The 20,433-nt window shown below is 47.0% G+C and overlaps 2 protein-coding genes across 10 annotated transcripts in view; one reads left to right on the top strand and one right to left on the bottom strand.

The window, feature by feature from the left end:
* LOC137438149 (serine/threonine-protein kinase D3) overlaps window positions 1–2,876 on the top strand; it is a 75,512-nt gene extending 72,636 nt beyond the window's left edge. For 2 of the 4 annotated variants that reach the window (XM_078766533.1, XM_078766534.1), the window contains exons 16-18: window positions 628–895; window positions 1,667–1,752; window positions 2,006–2,876. In XM_078766533.1, coding sequence (XP_078622659.1) covers window positions 628–895; window positions 1,667–1,752; window positions 2,006–2,314 — 663 coding nt within the window. In that variant the 3' untranslated portion in view covers window positions 2,315–2,876. Of the gene's footprint in view, window positions 1–627; window positions 896–1,666; window positions 1,782–2,005 lie in introns of all 4 variants that reach the window. The other 2 variants (XM_078766535.1, XM_078766536.1) reach the window with 1 other exon arrangement.
* The window catches only part of NDUFAF7 (NADH:ubiquinone oxidoreductase complex assembly factor 7), a 486,324-nt gene that overhangs the window by 51,408 nt on the left and 414,483 nt on the right, over window positions 1–20,433 (bottom strand). For 5 of the 6 annotated variants that reach the window (XM_078766537.1, XM_068133139.2, XM_068133137.2 and 2 more), the window contains 2 exons: window positions 16,613–16,786; window positions 6,202–6,408 (listed from right to left, as the gene is read on the bottom strand). In XM_078766537.1, coding sequence (XP_078622663.1) covers window positions 6,205–6,408; window positions 16,613–16,786 — 378 coding nt within the window. In that variant the 3' untranslated portion in view covers window positions 6,202–6,204. The remainder of the gene's footprint in view (window positions 1–6,201; window positions 6,409–16,612; window positions 16,787–20,433) is intronic. The other variant, XM_068133142.2, reaches the window with a different exon arrangement.

The following is a 20,433-nucleotide window of genomic DNA, read 5'->3' as shown; positions in this document are numbered from 1 at the left end:
GGAAGCTTGTACACATTAGGAGACATCAGTGTACATTTGGCACACTCACCTCTAAGCTGTCTACAGTCTGGATTTGAATCTCGAGCTAGCTATAAACTGTCATCCCGGCCTTGTTTGAATGATCAAGAACCCCCAGAGTGTCATCCTGGTGAGTGATTCGTTCTCGTCTGCTGGCATTAGTTGGTGGATGTTAAAAATCCCACGGTGTCCTTCGCGAGGAGTCGGCGAGCTAACGCCGGGACCCTGAGCAATTTACAAATTCCTGCTCGAACCTTAGTCGAGCGTCAGGCCTGGCCAGCTGGCTCGTGAAATGAAAGAACTGGGCTAAGCTTCTCCCAGCCAATCCCATAAAAGTATGGGAATAAATGTGACCGTCAAAGAATAAGAAGACGTCAGAGTATACTTACATGTATGACAATAACATGATGGGAAAGTCAACTTCATATATGCGATTTTAATTTAGGATCACAACTTTTGTGATCCTCAATTGAAGATTACAATTGAGGATCTAAACACCAAAATAAATAATATAATTGTTTGTTTTTTATTGCAAGTAAAAAACAATTGGTGGTTCTTGAAAAGTTGTATTTTTTTTCATAAATTCTGTTTTGGGGTCCGCATTACCAGGTGAAACTCTGCGATTTCGGATACGCGCGAATCATTGGGGAGAAGTCCTTCCGGCGTTCGCTTGTAGGTACGCCAGCATACCTGGCACCTGAAGTGCTGTGCAACAAGGGCTACAACCGATCGCTGGACATGTGGTCGGTAGGTGTCGTCATGTACGTCAGTCTGAGTGGAACCTTCCCCTTCAATGAGGATGAAGACATTACGGAACAGATCCACAATGCTGCCTTCATGTACCCTCAAAATCCCTGGCATGACATCAGCGCCGAAGGTACGCCGGTACAACCATTAACTCCTGTAATCTTTCAATAAACAGTCACCGAATGAGTTACATGGAATGGCTCATAGTGGGTGAGTTATGATTTTTAGTAATTCTAAGCCACATTCATATGTAGAGGGAGATAGTTTCAAAACAACTCAGTTTTAAAAAGAAGAAAAACAACCTCCCTCTAGATATTAAGTAGCTCAGAATCACTAAAAACAATAACATAAATGTTATATCTCCCCCTTTTCCTTCCTTGTTATTATTTTTTCTCACTTAAAATTCCTGTGCATACATAAAAGATAAATGACCCCTTACACAGTGCAATGACCCCTTACCTAAGCCTGGTGTTGGCTTCGCGGTTAGGGTGCCGGCTTGGGATCCTAGGATCCTGGGTTCGAATCCCGGTCGATCGCTGAATTAACGCCAGGGGGGTTGACTCAGCCTGTCATCCTTCCGAGGTCGGCAAATTGAGTACCAGCTTGCTGGATGAATGATCACGGTGTGTACCCCGGCTTAGAATAGGTGCACCGTATCCCTGCGCATCGTAAGAGGCGACTAAGAGTTGGCGCCAGGAAGGGCATCCGGCCATAAAAACATTGCCTCAAACAGGGAACCATGATTATCATGGGGCCCGCAAGGCTAACCCCCGCTCTAGCGGGGAAAATGGCCTTAAAACGATCATATATATATATATATATATATATATATATATATATACACAGTACACCTTTGACAATATAGACCAACTGCCTTTCACCTGCTTTGTTCACCAAACAGCCACTGACCTCATCACAAATCTGCTGCAAGTGAAGATCAGGAAGCGCTACAGCGTTGCCAAGTCCCTCAACCACCCCTGGCTCCAGGTGGGGAGGGAAATTAAACCCAATATCAGGTGGAAACATACACTGCCGCCCTTTGCTTAATGAATGCACAAATTGTATATTATAACAAATCCAGGTGCAGAGCAAAGGGTAATAATGAATGCTTTGGTGGAGCAAATGAGTTGCTTAACATCCAATGGGAAACCCCTCCCCATCCCCTATTCCCCAAAACTCCCAAACCCCTTAGCCTCAGAAGTTTGCCATTCAGGAAATCATATGACAATCTCCACCACAGGACTACCAAACATGGCTGGACTTGCGAGAGCTGGAACACTGTGTGAACGAACGCTTCATCACCCACGAAAGCGACGACGGCCGGTGGCAGCAGCACGCAGCCGAGTGCGCCTTACCTTACCCGGCCCATCTCCTCGGCGTGCCCGGAGGTAACCATGACGACCGCAATCGTGCCTCGGCACGTGAGAATCAAGGCGACCAATGGGGTCTGGATCCCGAAAACTCCTGCAGCTCTTTAGAAAGCGTGGATTGTGATGTTAAGCAGCTGAGCGATCGAGTGGACACAATGCCGAGCCATTTTGCAAAGTAGAAACCATGTAGTGAAACTCAGATCACCAGATGAAACAGTCACGCCGAGGAGCATCATCATTCTTGGCAATGGAAGAAATCCCGAAAATTCCCAAAGCAGCCCTTTCGACCCGGCCTTATCCAAATGACACCTGCGCATAAACGAATGAATGGAAGCACTTCTCTGCACTGGATTAAAAACAACAAAAAACAATCAATCCATCAGTGTCTGCCATTCCCGAAACAATGACGACGAATGAACACTTACGACAAAAGTGACCTATACAATTCTTTCCTCGTTTTTCATTCTTTTTAAATTACTTTTCTTATCTTTATTTTACACTTATTTGTGATAGCCTGACCTCATTATTCACCGTTTGGTGTGGAAAACGTTAACAAAACTAAAAAGCACCAATAATGATGATGTGTTTGTTTTAATTTACGTAACAGTTTTTTTGTTTTTGTTTTTTTAAAGTATTTGTTATGACTGTCTGCATCAAGACTGACAAAAACAGGTACGCCACAAATGGTTTACACGGCCTGCGTGTCATCGAAAACGTTTCAAATAAAGAAAAGTAAAACACCTTCGCTTCCTGTTTAGCAGAAAACAGCTTCTATTCCTCACAGATAAGAACCGGGTCTAGCCAAGGCTCTTGTTTTATCGGTCTATAGTATTTTTTATGAAATACTAGCAGAAGTACCCGGCTTTGCCGGGCGGGGGATGGGGGTGGAGGGGAGGGCGGGTGGAGGGGGAAGGCAGGGGTTGCAGGAGGAGGGGGGGGGGGCAGGAGAGGAAGGGGGTTCATATATATGCTGGTGGGTGAATGTGGCGTTCATCACGTTTCTGAGTTAAATGTGATGCCAATCAGGAAGAAGAAGAAGCCGTACTACCAACTTCGTACACTTCCGGAATTGTTTGATTTATTTGTATTCAAATGTCTGGTGATTGTTTTGTATTTATTTATGCGAATGTGTACTTGTATATAACTGTCATTGATTTTAAAAGGCTCAGGCACTATAGAGTGATTTTTTTTTAACTCCAAAATAAACAACCTTTTTTTTTTCAATTTTTTTTTTGGTTGTTTTTGGACTATAACACCCCCAGGCACTCACTGATGAACCTCTGAAAGTTTGACTAAGATCCGTTCGGCCAACTCTGAGAAAAATGGCGACACACAGACAGACACACACACACACAGAGACCAACAACTCTCTTATATAGTAGAGTAGACGAGCAGAAGTACCCGGCATTGCCGGGCGGGGGAGGGGAGGGGAGGGGGGGGAGGGGAGAAGAGGGGGGGGGAGGGGAGAAGAGGGGGAGGGGGAGGGGAGGGGGAGGGGAGGGGAGGGGGGAGGGGGAGGGGGAGGGGAGGGGAGGGGGGAGGGGGAGGGGGAGGGGGAGGGGGAGGGGAGGGGGAGGGGGAGGGGAGGGGGAGGGGAGGGGAGGGGGAGGGGGAAGGGAGGGGAGGGGGGAGGGGGAAGGGAGGGGAGGGGGGAGGGGGAAGGGGAGGGGAGGAGAGCGGGGAGGGGGAGGGAAGGAGAGCGGGGGAGGGGGAGGGAAGGGAGAGGGAGGGGGAGGGGGAGAGGGAGAGGGGAGGGGGAGGGGGGAGTGGGAGGGGGGAGGGGAAAGGGGGTAGGGGGAAGGGGGAAGGGGGAAGGGAGAAGGGAGAAGGGGGAAGGGGAAAGGGGAAAGGAGGGGGAGGGGAAAAGGGAGGGGGAGGGGGAAAAGGGAGGGGGAGGGGGAAAAGGGAGGGGGAGGGGGAAAAGGGAGGGGGAGGGGGAAAAGGGAGGGGGAGGGGGAAAAGGGAGGGGGAGGGGGAAAAGGGAGGGGGGAGGGGAAAAGGGAGGGGGGAGGGGAAAAGGGAGGGGGAGGGGGAAGGGGGAGGGGGAAAAGGGAGGGGGAGGGGGAAAAGGGAGGGGGAGGGGGAAAAGGGAGGGGGAGGGGGAAAAGGGAGGGGGAGGGGGAAAAGGGAGGGGGAGGGGAAAGGGAGGGGGAGGGGAGGGGAAAGGGAGGGGAGGGGAGGGGAAAGGGAGGGGGAGGGGGAAAAGGGAGGGGGAGGGGGAAAAGGGAGGGGAGGGGGAAAAGGGAGGGGGAGGGGGAAAAGGGAGGGGGAGGGGGAAAAGGGAGGGGAGGGGGAAAAGGGAGGGGGAGGGGGAGGGGGAAAAGGGAGGGGGAGGGGGAAGGGGAAAAGGGAGGGGGAGGGGGAAAGGGAGGGGGAGGGGGAAAAGGGAGGGGGGAGGGGAAAGGGAGGGGGAGGGGAAAGGGAGGGGGAGGGGGAGGGGAAAGGGAGGGGGAGGGGGAAAAGGGAGGGGGAGGGGGAAAAGGGAGGGGAGGGGGAAAAGGGAGGGGGAGGGGGGAATGGGAGGGGGAGGGGGAAAAGGGAGGGGGAGGGGAAAGGGAGGGAGAGGGGGAAAATGGAGGGGGAGGGGGAAAAGGGAGGGGGAGGGGGAAAAGGAGGGGTAGGGGGGAGGGGGAAGGGAGGGGTAGGGTGGAGGGGGAAGGAGGGGGAGGGGAGGATGGAGGGGGGGGGGAGGGGGGAAGGGGGAGGGAAAGGGAGGGCCAGTCAACAATGACGTTGCAGTTCTCATGGTCGGAGAGCAGTACAACAATCGCGACATCGTCCTGCATCTTCGCAACAGCACGAAGCGGATTTTGGAGACTCACCGATCCTGTGACGCCCTCCAGTACCGGCGTTGCCGGGCGGGGGAAGGGAGACCCGTACATTCCCAACCGGTACATTCGCCCTCTCGACTCAAGCTCACTCGGACAAAAGCCTCACACAAATTACACCGTGAAGGCCCAATGGCCATGTCTATGCCACAAATCAAGTACGTGAGCGAGTCGGGCGCACTGAATTGAAAATATATAGAACGCTCATACTCCGTGAAAAGTGAAGTCGCCGTGTCGCCATCTTGGTTAGCACGACTCGACCAACTCGCTTCGCGGATCTCGTTTGTTTTGAACGTGTGAATTACGTGCGAACGCGTACCTGTGAGTTTATGGCGGCAAGGAACATCACGTGATCGCTCTGAGCGAATCAGCGCGCTGCTCTGCCACCGCCTCAGATTCTGTGCATAATATTCCTCGCTGAAATGCGCTGAGGTAAAAATATGGTAAAAAAAAATTATGAAATAATTTTTTTTAGGTCGGCCATGTTCTTCCCGGGCTCAATGGCCATGTCTATGCCAAATATCAAGCACGTGAGCCTCTCCGTTTAGGAGTCTATCGGTAACATTACACACACACACACACACACACACACACACAAACTGTGTTTTATATATACAGATTTTTCATCACGACTCAAAACAAAGAAAGTGTGAACAAGGACACTTTGACCTGATAATCAGGTTAGAAGTGCCATGGCAACTTTGTTGGGGGCTGCCGGGACGGAATAGAGGTACGCACTCTCACCTCTAAGCTGTCTAGCCTGGGTTTGAATCCCGACCCAGCTACAAACTGCCATCCCGGGTGTTTCACAAGAAGGGCGATTCATCAATGTGTGTGCCATCCCTCAGAGGGATGTTAAACTTGGCGTCCTGTCTGCCGACATTAGTTGGTGGACGTTAAAGATCCCACGGTGCCCTTTGCGAAGAGTATCCGAGCTATCGCCGGCACTTTGCCACCCCGTGCAACACTTGCTCACCAAGCTGTTTCGGCGTCACGAAGAGATCTGTGAAGAGTATGATACATCCGAGAGAGAGAACTTTGCTATGGAAACGCACTTTACCTCATGCGTGGTTATTGCACTGTCAAGAGATGGCTGCGAATAATTTCAGGGTGAAGTATCAGTGTATCAAAAACACAGCTATTCCCACAGTGGTAAATATGCAGCTTGGAGTGGGTAAGCCCTTTGTTAATCAAATATATATGTATTTTAAAGACATATATCCCAGGTAGAGACTTGCCGTTTACAAAGGCAGTGCAGTGAAACCTGCGACAGGCAGCGGTTTTCTTTTCTGCCCGCCATCAGTCTCAAGGTCCAGCATGCGCTTGTGCGGTAGAAGGGCAAAGAACTTGAAACGTTCACCCATCTGGTCAGGGCTCATGAGCATAGAGTATCCGGCTTCGTGCTGCTTCCTCAAAGCATCGTCTTCCGTTCCACTTTGCAACGCCTGGATGAAAACGGCAAAAACACAAGCAATGGATCCTCGTGGATGACTGTCGCCAGAGCTAACCTTGCCTTACAGGTCTCATGAAGCAACGTGGATAACAGCTTAATACAATCTCAAGAATTCAGCTTCACCATTCGAATCACACCGACCTAATCTCACCCCAGCAAATCGCACCGCTCATGGTAGCAATCTGATGAGAGATCACGAAGATGGCATACTCAATTTGGGCTGTCCAGTATCGGTTTGACTCCGAGCACAAATAAAAGCGCCATCCTGGAGCTTCAAAGGCAAGGCGTTTCATCAATGAGAGTTCTACCGACTCCTCTCCGGCCTTGCCCCCCCAGCTCTCTCTGTGCTGTGTCCCCCAAATATTCCTAAAGGTCGCACAAGATCTGCCAGCAACCCTCTGATGGTTAAACTGCCAAAATCAAGACTATCTGCTCACCTTCACTCTTTTATTCCCCTTTTCTCCCACCTCTGGAACAAACTCCCTCACTCCCTTCAATCCCTCTCCTCCCTCCAGGTCTTTAAAACAGCTGTTCACCACCATCTCTTATCTTCCCCCATCCAAAACCTTGATCTTTTCTACCCCCGCTAATTTACCCCAGATACACTTTTTTTTAATTCCAACTTCTTTCCTGGAAGTCCTTGCAGTGTCCATATGTTTTATACCTCTCCCACCTCCCCCCAAACCCTCTCCCTCCCACAGTTCTCTCGATGTCCCTACTCTCAAATGTTGTGTTTGTGTCCTTCCCCCTCTCTCCCCATCTTGTCTACCGCTCCCCTTATTTTTTGTGTTTTATGTGTCGGTTTGACTTTTTGCGTGATTAATGTTCGCTCTTTCACGAGCCTCGATCTTGTATACAAAAAAAAAGAATTTTTTTTTTGCCGTTCTTCAGAGGGATACGCTAATCTTCGATCTGCTAATATTATCTTGTGCATGTTAAAAACGAGTTGGCAAAACATGATGGTACTCGACCAAATTCTTAATCCTGTTTACTGTAAATTCACACCATAGGTGCCCTTATGCCATAAAGAGGTGCATGTGATAGGAACTAACAGTAGGGGTTGCAGGACACCCTCGACTCCTAGAGATGTGCACACTCGCCTCTGAGCTCTCTTACCTGGATTTGAATCTTGGCCCAGTTATAATCTGCCATCCTACACAGTGTTTTGCATGCAAGGGCAAACATTACCATGTGCGCCATCCCTCGGATGGACATCATGGTGAGCGTCCCATCTCCAAATATTAAATATACAAAGGTCTCCTTTACGAATAGTAGGCGAGCTGTCGCCAGCACCCTTGCCGAATTCCAAATTCCTGCTCTAACATACTAGGAGCGCTGCATCAGCAGCATAGTCGCACCCACAAGTCGAACGGCACTCGGTAGAGAGCATTCCTCCACCAGGTTGAGCTGTTTACGTTTTGGATCCACTGAAAGGTCTGATCTGATAATGATAGATAGATAATGATAATCGGACTCTTAAATCAATGATGAATTGCGAAAGATGATGGGAATATTGCCTGTGATTGATGCTGTGAAGAGGAACAGGTTGAGATGGTTTGGTCATGTGTTGAGGAAGGATGAAAGTGACTGGTTGAGAAGAATGATGGAAATGAATGTAGAAGGAAGTAGAGGACGGGGAAGACCGAGAAAGACTTGGCTAAAGATGGTGGAAGAAGAAATGCGGGCAAGGGGGTTAACAAGGGGAGATGCAGAAAATAGGGCAAAATGGAGAAGATTGTCATGGGGCCCGCAAGGCTAACCCCCACTCCAGCAGGGAAAATGGCCTTAAAATGCATGTTGTTGTTGTTGTTGATAGGTCGGATCTGGATTCGGATCTGAACCAAAATCTAATCGGCTTGTTCTTATCACCTACCCAACTCATCCACCAAGTTTTGTCATAAGTCGTCTTCAACTTTTTGAAATATCATGCAATATATCGTTTTTAGCCCAATCACTCAATCGTGAAGAATGCAGGGTGTTGGCTTAGCGGTTAGGGTGCCAGCTTGGGATCCTAGGATCCTGGGTTCGAATCCCGGTCAATCGCTGAATTAACGCCAGGGGGGTTGACTCAGCCTGTCATCCTTCCGAGGTCGGCTAATTGAGTACCAGCTTGCTGGGATGAATGATCACGGTGTATACCCCGATTTAGAATAGGTACACCGTATCCCCGCGCATCGTAAGAGGCGACCAAGGGTTGGCGTCAGGAAGGGCATCCGGCCATAAAAACATTGCCTCAAACAGGGAACCATGATTGTCATGGGGCCCGCAAGGCTAACCCCCACTCTAGCGGGGAAAAATGGCCTTAAAAACGATCATTCATTCATTCATTCATTCACTCAATCGTGAAGAATCACTTTAAAAATTCTCGTATCTGGGTCCGGATTTGGATCTTCATCAAAATCTCATCGATTCGACCTTCTCACACACGCAACCTGCCCCCACCAAGTTTTATCCGAATCCGTCCACAACGTTTTGAGATATCCTGTTCGCAAACAGACAGACAGACAGGGATGAAAACATAACCTCCATTCATCTTCGGTGGTAGAGGTAACAAATGAAACAACCGGCAGCCATGTGCCGCATACAAAAGGAAAGGAAACAAACAGCAGCACACTCTTGGAAATGGTAATTACAAAGATCATTGCCTTGCAAGATGAGGCCCAGCAGTGGACAACTCAATTGTGCACAGTTGGGGTCAGCAGCATCAAAAAATAAAGTTAGACTTTTCGCTAATTGAACAGGCAATAATAAAGTCACAACCAATTTATGCCACTTCACTTCCGCCTCTTCCAGTTTTGGACACCCACAAGAACTAACCCTTCGAAACATATCTTGACTTCTACACCATCTTAATTATGGTAACCTCTGATAGCACACATGTTTTAAAAGGTCAGTAAAAATAAATAAATAAATAAACCGAATACAGTTGGCTCGTTTGTTACAGCGAAGAAGAACGCAATGTCTGAAAATGATTTCATGGAAATAATCTTCCATCTGGTTACACACTGCCCAACAACAGACTCAGCGATCATGCAGACAAGCTGTATCCTCATGATAAACACATTCATTGGGCATGGCATGGAAAATTTGGAAAAGGACTTAGACCTGCATAATGTAACTAGAAAGTACAACGAGAGAAGATCTACATATTACATATGCGGCATTTTGTTAAATAGCAGACCATTCGACCTAGTGTTGTGCTACAACGAGAATGAAGGCCAATTCAACCCCGACTTGGACGCGTGATCTCGACACAGCATTTGTTTGGGTTGCATCATGGAGTAAGCAGTTTTCAAATGCAAGATGAAACAGGCCAATCTTTTATCTTGAATTCATAAACAATGTGGTTTCTGCTTTTGTTTGTTTGTTTGTATTTTCCTTTGCAGCCACAGTCTTGCACAAGGTGGCATAGGAGGTAGGAGGCTGCAAAATCAACTAGAACAAGCGTTACGCCTCGGTCCCCCGTCGGTGAAGTGATGCGAGTTGACAAAGTGGAAGATGCAAGGCGGCCATCTTGGATTTTGACGTGGCGACCCAATTTTCAATAGCGTTCTTCCTTATGCCTACATACACCCACACACCAGATTAGAAGTTGGTACTTCGCTTATTTTTCAAGATATTCCACTCAAGGTTCAGACATACATGGCGGTGGCCATCTTGGATTTTAACGTGGCGACCCAATTTTCAATAGCGTTCTTCCTTATGCGTAGATACACCCACACACCAGATCAGACGTTAGTAGTTCGTTTATTTTTCAAGATATTCTGCTCACAAGTTTGAGACATATATATGGTGACGGCCATCTTGGATTTTGACGTGGCGACCCAATTTTCAATAGGGTTCTTCCTTATGCCTAGGTACACCCACACACCAGATTAGAAGTTGGTACTTCGCTTATTTTTCAAGATATTCCTCTCACAAGGTTCAGACATACATGGCGTCAGACATACATGGCGGTGGCCATCTTGGATTTTGACGTGGGTTGCACCCACACACCAAATTAGAATGCCGTCCTTCGCTTACGCACGCACGCTCGCATGGACGGGAAAACCATAGTCCCCCTTTCGCTCCGCGGTGCGACGGGGGACAACTACACTTGGAAGAGAGCATACATACACCAGGTTGAACAGTTTGTTTTGTATCCCACAAATAGGACGGAACTGGATCCGGACCTGAACTAAAATCTAATCATTTCGTCTTTGTCACTCACATACCCAACCTCTCCACCAAATTTTGTCCGAATCTGTCCGCACCTTTTTGAGATATCCTGTAGGCGGACAAACAGACAGGAGTGAAAACATTCACCCTTTGCCCAAAAGAATTGTGCTCGCTGCAAATTGTTCTGTGAAGATTTGACTACAACGTCTATACAAGAAGATGAAGTTAATAAAGAAAAGACTTGGATAATTAGGAATCATATTCATTGACTTCCGTTTCCGGTCCCTCGAGCAAGGAAGCGACTTCGACCTCTGCACAGCAGCAAAGTTAAAGTATTTTTTCCATTCGTAATTTGATTGTGCATGTGTTACAGTGTGTTTTCTAGTTGGTATTGTTTTGCAATTCATGCAAACTTTTGTATAATTAATCGTTTTCTGTTCGCACCACGTGCGCGGCCTGGTTTCTCGAGGCTTCCCTCCCCCCATCGGTGTTTTGTGAATTTAAGTTCTTTCCTTCGCTGTATTGCTTATTTCTTCGATTTTTCTTTTCTCCCCCTAACTTCCCCGAACATCTACCCATTGTCTAACGTTTTAAATACAAAAAATAAAAAATAAAAAAAACTTTCCTTCTATCCTCGCGGACACGTGTGCTTGCTGTCTCGCCCCACCCCCTTCATCTCCTTTCCTCCCACGTCTTCCTTCCATCTCCAGCCGAAACTCGCCTTTCCATTTCTAGTTTCCTTCATCTCATTTAACCCTTTCTCCTTTCTCTGATCCACGCCCTTACTTCAGGGACTTTTCCCAGATTGTTTTTCATTGTTTTGTTTAAATAGGTTTAACCTTTCCCCTGCAGTGTTTTATTCAATGGTTTATTACAACACACTGTTATTCTTCCTGTTTAGAAGGCTTTTTTCAATTTCCTCTTCAAATCATTCCATTTCAAAAAAAAAATTCAATCTCCTACAATCATTCCTTTCTACATTATCTAAACTCACCTTCATTCCACCCCTCCTCTATCGTTTTCAAACGGATCTCTGACTTGATAATCACAATAAACCCTGCTTGTCATCAATGTTCGTTTTTCATGAATCATCCACTTTCAAAACTCCCCCTCACCCCTCCCCTCCTAAACTCCCCCCTCATCCCTCCCCTCCTAAACTCCCCCCTCACCCCTCCCCTCCTAAACTCCCCCCTCACCCATCCCCTTCAAAATTCCCCCATCCACCCCACCCCTTCAAATCTCCCCCCCCCCCCTACTATTTTTCTCCAATTCTCCCCCCTCCCCCTACACCCTCCTCCTCCTCCTCCTCAAAGCTGCCGCCGCCCCACTTCCTCTCCCTTCCATCAGATACCTCCACCTCTTCCAACCGTCGGTCGACTTTGCTCTCCCCAGCCCCCCCCCCCCCCCCCCCGAAACAACACCTCACTGTGCCTCTTCCCATCACCGACAAACCATTTGTCCTCCTCATCCTTCCCTTTCTCCTAACCCTCCTCCAATCTCCGACAAACTATCAACAGCTCTCCCTACCTCACCCTCACCCCCCTCATCTTACCCTACCCCTCCCCTCCCCTGTACCCGATGCTCCCCCTCCCTCTTCCTCAACGGTATGGACCTCAAACATCCGGGGCCGTCGCTCAAACCTGATTGATCTCTCCATAATGGTTGCTTATGACAAACCAGACGTAATCTGCTTAACAGAAACTTTCCTCCTTCAGATTGTCTCTGATTCCTTAATATCTCTTCCTGGTTATTCCCTCCTCCGGTATGATAGACCTGAGCCTCGTCCTGGTGGTGGGGTTGCTATTTTTATCAAAAACTCTCTTCCTCACTCTCCTTGCACTGCCCTATCTCCACACCACCCCCAGGAGTACCTCTGGCTACGGCTTCCTCTCCGCTCCCACCTTTTGTTCATATGTGTTCTGTACCGTCCTACAAACAGTAATGACTCCATTTACATCTCCCTATCTACCAACATGGACCAACTTCTATCCACTCATCCCAACTCTCTTCCTCATATGTGGCGAATTCAACTGTCATCATGTCAGCTGGCTGGGTATGCGTTCCTCTCACACCAGCCATGGCACCTCAGCAAAGGACTTCTGCGACTCACTGGGATTGACACAATCTGTCAATTTCCTGACCCGGATCTCAGTCAGTGGAGTATCTTCTCTTCCAGACTTCGTTATGACAAACTTCCCTGCAAATGTCTGCTGCTCTTCTTCTGCTCCAATCGGTTCTTCTGATCATTTCATTGTTAAAGTGGACATCTCTCTGGACATTCTCAGAGAGCCTCCTCAGCACCGACGAGTCTGGCATTTCACTCGGGCTGACTGGCATGGTTTTCAAGCAGCCATCAATCATCTGGAATGGTCTCCCATCTCTACTGCCTCTGAGGTCAACTCTTCCTGGGAATTCTTCCAAAGCAAACTGCTCTCTCTCTCTCTCTCTCTCATGCACAGATTTATCCCATCTCGTCTTCAGTTGTCTTACCCTTCCTCCCGTCCATGGTACACTGAAGCTTGTGGTGAGGCAGTTGCCCTGAAACAACTTGCCTTCACCTCTTGGAAGGCTAATCCAACTGAAGGTAATCTCAGTTCCTTTCACAAAGCTCGGAACAAGTGTGTGTCTACCCTCAGGCGAGCCAGGAAACAACATCTCTCTGCTCTCAAAACTGAACTCTCAAACCTGTCTCCCTCGTCCAAATCCTGGTGGCGTCTGGTCAAATCTGTTTCTGGTGTTTGTTCCCCCTCCATCCCCTCCCTTACCTCAAACGGCTACACGGCTGACTCCGCACGTGAAAAAGCCGAACGCCTCAACTCTGTGTTTGCCTCAAAATCTTGTATCACAAACCTGTCTCTCTCGGTACCCACCCTACCCAGTCGTACCCAGTCGTACCCAGCTGCTCCTGGACTCTGTGTCCTTCTCTCCTGATAAGGTGAAGTCTCTGTCAATCCTCGACTCTGATTCTGCAACTGGACCAGACGGCATCAGCCCACGGGTCCTAAAATCCTGCTCTTCCGCTCTATCTAACCCTCTCTCTGTTCTCTTCACCCTCTCTTTTGCTCAAGGTCATCTGCCATCTGCTTGGAAATCAGCCAACATTACCGCTTTTCACAAAAAAGGTGCAAAAACAGATCCTTGCAACTACAGACCAATCAGCCTGCTCCCAATAATCAGCAAGGTCGTGGAATCAATCATCGCTTCTGATATCAAATCCTTCCTTTTCTCCAATGGCTTGATCTCGGATCATTAATTTGGATTCAGACCAGGTCATTCTACTCTGGACATGCTGCTTCTGTTGTCTCAACAATGGATGGAGGTCCTGAATGCCAAACAGGAAATCAAAGCCGTCTCCCTTGACATATCACATGCCTTCGATATGGTCTGGCACCCCGCTCTGCTCACCAAACTCTCCTCTTATGGTATCCATGGAAATCTCCACGCATGGCTTGCGGACTTCCTCTCTGGTCATAGTCAACGTGTGGCCCTGAATGGTTTTCTCTCATCTCCCCTGTTCAGGCTGGAGTACCCCCAAGGTAGTGTTCTGGGCCCTGTGCTTTTTCTGGTCTTCATCAATGATCTCTCCGACTCTCTGGAAAATCCTCTCGATCTCTTTGCTGATGACTCCACTCTCTGCCGCTCCATACCCCATCCCTCAGATCGGCAGTCTGCAGCCTCCTCGCTCTCTGCAGACCTGGACAAAATCACAGACTGGTCAAGCAAGTGGAACATGTCTTTCAATCCTGACAAATCACACACTCTCACTATGTCTCTCCGAAAAGACCGACTGGACAACCCTCCCATCCACTTTGGAATACTGTTCTCAAATCAACTTTGGAATATGCTCAATGGAATACTGTTCTACCCTCTGCGCCGGTGCTCCTGCCTCACACCTAGCTCGGCTTCACGCTGTTGAAACCAAAGCTTTCAGAATCATTAGAATCTCCCACGATGAAGTTAACTCCAAGGGCCTTTCACTCACTCACCGCAGGCAGGTTGGTGGTCTTTCCGTCTTATACCGACTCCTCTCCGGCCTTGCTCCCCCAGCTCTCTCTGTGCTCTGTCCCCCAAATATTCCTACAGGTCACACAAGATCTGCCAGCAACCCAACCCTCTTGTGGTTAAGCTGTCAAAATTAAGACTCTCTATTCACCTTCACTCTTTCATTCTTTCATGCCTCTTTTCCCCCGCCTCTGGAACAAACTCCCTCACTCTCTTCAATCCCACTCCTCCCTCCAGGTCTTTAAAACGGCTGTCCACCACCATCTCTTATCTTCCCCCATCCAAGACCTTGATCTTTTCTACCCCCGTTAATTCACCCCAGATCCACTTTTTTGAAATACCGACTTCTTTCTTGGAAGTCCTAGCAGTGTCCACGTGTTTTTTTTAAACCTTCCCCCCCCTCTCCCCAAGTCCTCTCCCTCACACAGATCTCCCGATGTCCCTGCTCTCCATCTTGTTCTCCTGCTCCCTTTATCATATGTTTCATGTTTTATGTGTCAGTTTGTCTTTTTTGTGATCAATGTTAGCTCTTACACGAGCCTCGACCTTGTATACCAATATATATATATATATATATATATGCACTGCCCAACTCAACATCCTGTCTCCTTTTCTTCTTTCCCGAGCACACTACCCCATTTCCAATATGCATAGACTGAAAGGTATTCATGAGAGAGAGGTATTTCAGTGGCATTTTCAATGGGCACTGCTCCGTTGGCAGTCACAGGACTGCCCGCTACCATTTTGTGCGTCGTGTTTTTCCAACTACAACTTACCTTTTCACCTTCGTGTTTCATTAGAATGAAATAGCTTATGATGGGCGGATTCTATTATTATTTTAAGTTTTTTTTTTAACATAAGCAAATAGATAAGTGTAGAATGTAAAACTGTGTTGGATCTATATATTTATTGGACTAATTACTGTACCCTCAGACCCCGCTATTTGTGGGGGATACGTTCCTGGAAAATCCACGAATAGCAAAGCCCGTGAATAGTGGGGCATTGTTTCAATGGAAAAATAAAAGGGGGGATAGGTTCCCGAATCACGAAAATCCACGAATAGAGGACCAAACCGCACGCCAATAGAGGCAAAATCCGCGAATGGCGAGGCGAATCCCGCGAACGTCTACGACAATCCGCGAAGGTTTTTTTTTTTAAATACCATATCTGAAGCCAACGGCACACAAAATTCTTTTTTCTGCGCCCCTGAAAAACCACGAATTCGCAGAACACTGCCGTGAATAGGAAAAAAGACCCTGCGAATTTGCAGAACACAGCGGCGAATAGGAAAAAAACCGCGATTTCGTGGAACATGGCCACGAATAGAAGAAAAACTGCGAATTTGCGGGACACTTCCACGAATGGAGAAACCGGTAGCATTTTATCACCCGCGAATACGTGGACTCACGAATAGCGTAACCGCAAATAGCGGGGTCCGACAGTATTAAGTTTGGCTTGTCAGATGCCAAAATGCATGCACAATCACCTCTGCGCTGCCAAACCTCTCAGCCTGAGTTCGAATCCCAACCCAGCTATAAACTATCACCCTGGTGTTGCACAGGCAGGGCAATTCAATGTATGTTCTGTCTCTTGGATGGCCATTAAACTGGGCGTCCCATCTGCCAGCATTTGATGGACGTTAAAGATCCCAAGGTGTGTTTCGTGAAAAGGAGGCGAGCCATCGCCGACATTCTTGCGAAATTCCAAATTCCTACCCTGGCTTGCAAAGGAAATCCAACCATTGCAATCCTCACCATGAGGCTGCTTTGGTAGCACGGAATCTTCCTTCGGGCAGGGTACCAGTGTTAGCTCGATTAGTTAATGAAATGGAGTTTTGGTAATTGCCAGATCGAAAGTTAAAACTTAGTTATATTCTGGAAGGGGAATTTCAGGCAATGCTGGTCAACTTTTCATAGCTGGCGGTTTTAATCCTCATCCCAAGATTCCCTGAGGGCATTAAGAATCCCCGATTCTTACTATTTACTTCCCCCCCCCCCCCTCCCCCACTCCCCCAAGAAAATTTAAATACAAGGCACCTGCAGTCGACAGTCAATGCCCATGTTGTGCAGAAAGGTGCGCTGTGCCAATGGCCCCAAGCATGCGACGCGCTCTGCACATGCCTCAGAAAGGTATGCAAAGTCCACATCAGCAGTCAGGTCAGCCAAGCCAGGTGCCGTCAGTACATCATGGGGATGGTGCTGTCGAAACGCCTACAGGGGGAAAAGAAAACGGCATTGTATGCAGCAACTCATTGCTCGGTTTTTTGATTAATGGTGCATACCGAATGGCCTCTAAAGGTGGTTTTTTTTTTTTTATACCGAATGAAATACGTCACAAACTTGAGAAATCGCCTTCACGTCACAATTATTCCGACCGTGGTGGGGTTGGCCGGGAAAGGTTATTGCTCCAATATCACAGACACAATTCTGATGACAGTCAATGAAGTAGCTTAGAGAAGGAATTTGTAATTTTTTGTTTTGTGTGCCAACGATAACTCGCCCAGTCTTTGCAAAGGACTTTGAGGTTGGTGGACGCTAAAGATCCCAATACACCCGGTTCAACGTCCATCTGAGGGATGGCACACACACTGATGAATCACCCTGCCGAAGAAACACCAGGATGACACTTTATAACCGGGCCGAGATTTCAATCGAGGCGAAAAGGAAATCCATAAATGCACTTTTAGCTCTATACCCAAAGCACAAATCTAGACCAAATTGGCAAATAAGTTTTTAAATGTGCAGTACAGCAGATTATCCGGAAATATGGATAATTGCTGCCATTCAGTTAAACTTGAATAGGGTGAGTCACAAAAATGTACCCGAATTTAAAAACTTATTTTATAAAGATCTTGGTAGGTAGAAATGTCAAATATAGTGAATTTGTTAGGGTAAGCATTCGAATTGTCAGTGGCATAATGGTTGGAGCATCCACTCTGAGTCTGGGAGCTCGGCGGTTCAAACCGCAGCTCAATCATACCAAAGACTTAAAATGGTACGTGCTGCTTCCTTGCTTGATGTTCAGCATTTAAAACATTAAGAGCATGGACAATCCCCATAGGTTGGCATCCATGGGGAGGAGGAAATCCCTTCTTAGGAAATACCCCGCTGAGTGTGGCGAGAAAAGCGGCGCCACTGTTGTAGCATTGCTGGTACCCAGAGTGCCCCGGGAAGTGCCGGCACTTCCCCTAAGCTCAGTGGCGGTGTTTGTCTCATCTAACATTCCTGTGTTGTGTCATGCACACGCTGTATCCATCTGTATGTGCATGTGAGTGTGTGTGGCAGCTCCACTACAAGCCTGAGATGATGTATTAAAAGAAGAAACAAGGTATTTTGATTCGTTTGATTTTTATTGTTGGTGACCCATGGCGTAACTACCAACGGAGGACTGAATCTTCATTGTCGAGAAGAATGTACAGGTGGAATCAGTGACAGGAGTGCATCGTGTGTGTGCAGAAGACAATTCCCTCGACATAATACACCAATCTCAAACACTATACGTCGTATCATTTCAAAGGGGAGAGAGACAGGCTCAGTGAAGAACAATAACGCAGCACAATCTGGATATATAAGGAATATTCAGAATCCAGTGACAGTGAACAGAATTAGTGAAGTGATTGCGCATAGCCCGAGAAAATCAAGGAACATTTCACATCAAATTCACTTTCACTCACTCACCGCAGGCAGGTAGGTGGTCTTTCTGTCTTCTACCGACTCCTCTCCGGCCTTGCTCCCCCAGCTCTCTCTGTGCTCTGTCCCCCAAATATTCCTAAAGGTCGCACAAGATCTGCCAGCAAGCCTCTGATGGTTAAACTGCCAAAATCTCGGCTCTCTGCTCACCTTCACTCCTTCATTCCTCTTTTCTCCCACCTCTGGAACAAACTCCCACACTCCCTTCAATCCCACTCCTCCCTCCAGGTCTTTAAAACAGCTGTTCACCACCATCTCTTATCTTCCCCCGACCCCCATCCAAAACCTTGATCTTTTCTACCCCCACTAATTCACCCCAGATCCACCTTGTTTGTAATTCCAACTTCTTTCCTGGTAGTCCTGGCAGTGTACATATGTTTTATGCCTCTCCCACCCCCTTTCCCATGCCTCCCCCCCAAAGCCCTCTCCCTCCCACAGTTCTCTCGATGTCTCCATGTCTCTCGGTTCCTGCTCTCAAATGTTGTGTTTGTGTCCTTCCCCCTCTCTCCCCATCTTGTCTACCGCTCCCAATGCTTTTTGTTTCATGTGTCGGTTTGTCGGTTATGTGTCGGTTTGTCGGTTTGTCTTTCTGTGTGATAAATGTTCGTTCCTTCACGAGCCTCGATCTTGTATACAAAAAAAATAAAAAAAATAAAAAAAATAAAAAAAATTGGAGTCTCTCAAATTAGGGTCATCAAGAGTGTTAAAGTCTGATTTGAAGCCTTTCTCATGCAAAATCCAATTGATGCCGCAGTTAACCTTGGATGATGAGCATTGACATTACCAATTTTGTGTTGACATACAATTTTGTGAGTAAGAATATTGATCAAGCAGGAATCAACAGACATTAATTTGCAGCGATGAATGTCATGGTTACTTGAATGGTTTGGTAAACAAACAGAATTGTCAGTTTTGGGGCCCACCTTGTCGAGTTACCACTGCACACTCCCCAAAGACGACGATATGGTGTGGTCTCGGTAGTCATTGGATTTACATCCCATACTTTACATCGATCTACATTCCACAATGTATATCCTTAAGTGTGCAGAACTTAAAGGAGGACATTTCAAACATTTGTTATAGTCAAACGAAACGTTATGAGTTTTTTTTTTTTTTTTTTTTTTTTTTTTTAATTTTTTTTGTATACAAGATCGAGGCTCGTGAAAGAACGAAAAGAGTTACTTTATGTATCATAAAAATTGTATGGTCTTGCATTAAAAATAGCAGATTTAATAAACAATTAAAATTGGGTATATTTTTGGGACTGACCCTATATAACAAGGCCAAAATTTAAGCAATCCCCTGCACTGTGGCAAAAATCTAAAGTAAATATTAGCTTTTGTAACAATAAAAACAAAAACTTTATTAGATGGCCACATGTCTGAAGCAGCCACCGATTTTGAGAGTGACTTCACATGTCACTTCCATGACAGATTGTCAGATGCAAATACCAATACCAAGAAGATTTGTTCTTTTTAAAATTATTTAAGGGCTCATGGTGGAACTTTGTCCATACATCACATTCAGACAAATACATTAGTACATTGGTAGTTGGCGTCAGGAAGGGCATCCGGCCATAAAAACTGCCTCAAAAAGGGAACCATAAGGTCATGGGGCCCGCAAGGCTAACCCCCGCTTTAGCGGGGAAAAATGGCCTCAAAACGATCATTCATTCATTTTCATTCATTGGTACATTGGTACTCGTCACTTCCGGATGCACCCAGTACCGGAAAACCTTCGATCATCCCGCTTATTGAAAACCCAGAAAAGCTCAAGCATACTTACATATTATAACATAAAAGGCAAAATAATGCCGCTATAAATTCATAGATTTTACCCTGCGCAGTCTGGAAAAAAAAAAAAAAAGAAGAACATGGGCAGGGTCTGCATGCGGTAAATTTGATTGGTTGAGATGATGTAAAATGGTGTCATATTTTATCCAAATACTGCTAAACGGAAGGGTTTTTGAAAGTTCCAACAAGATAGTTTGTGCTCTACAGTGTTCAAGTACCGTATACAATTAAATTGAAATAAAAGAAAGATTTTAATGGTTGCAGAAAAAAAAATTCAGAAGTTTACCACCGTTGACGCAGCGTCTTTTACACCACCCTATTTAACATGTTACATTAGTTCTTCATGCCTATTGTTTGTGCCCTTTATGACGTCCT

This window comes from Myxine glutinosa, chromosome 12 (assembly GCF_964187855.1).
Source record: "Myxine glutinosa chromosome 12, kmMyxGlut1.1, whole genome shotgun sequence".
In the NCBI taxonomy this organism is placed as follows: Eukaryota; Metazoa; Chordata; class Myxini; order Myxiniformes; family Myxinidae; genus Myxine; species Myxine glutinosa.
The sequence above is the reverse complement of the archived record's forward strand: the minus strand, read 5'-3'. Positions and strand labels throughout refer to the sequence as shown.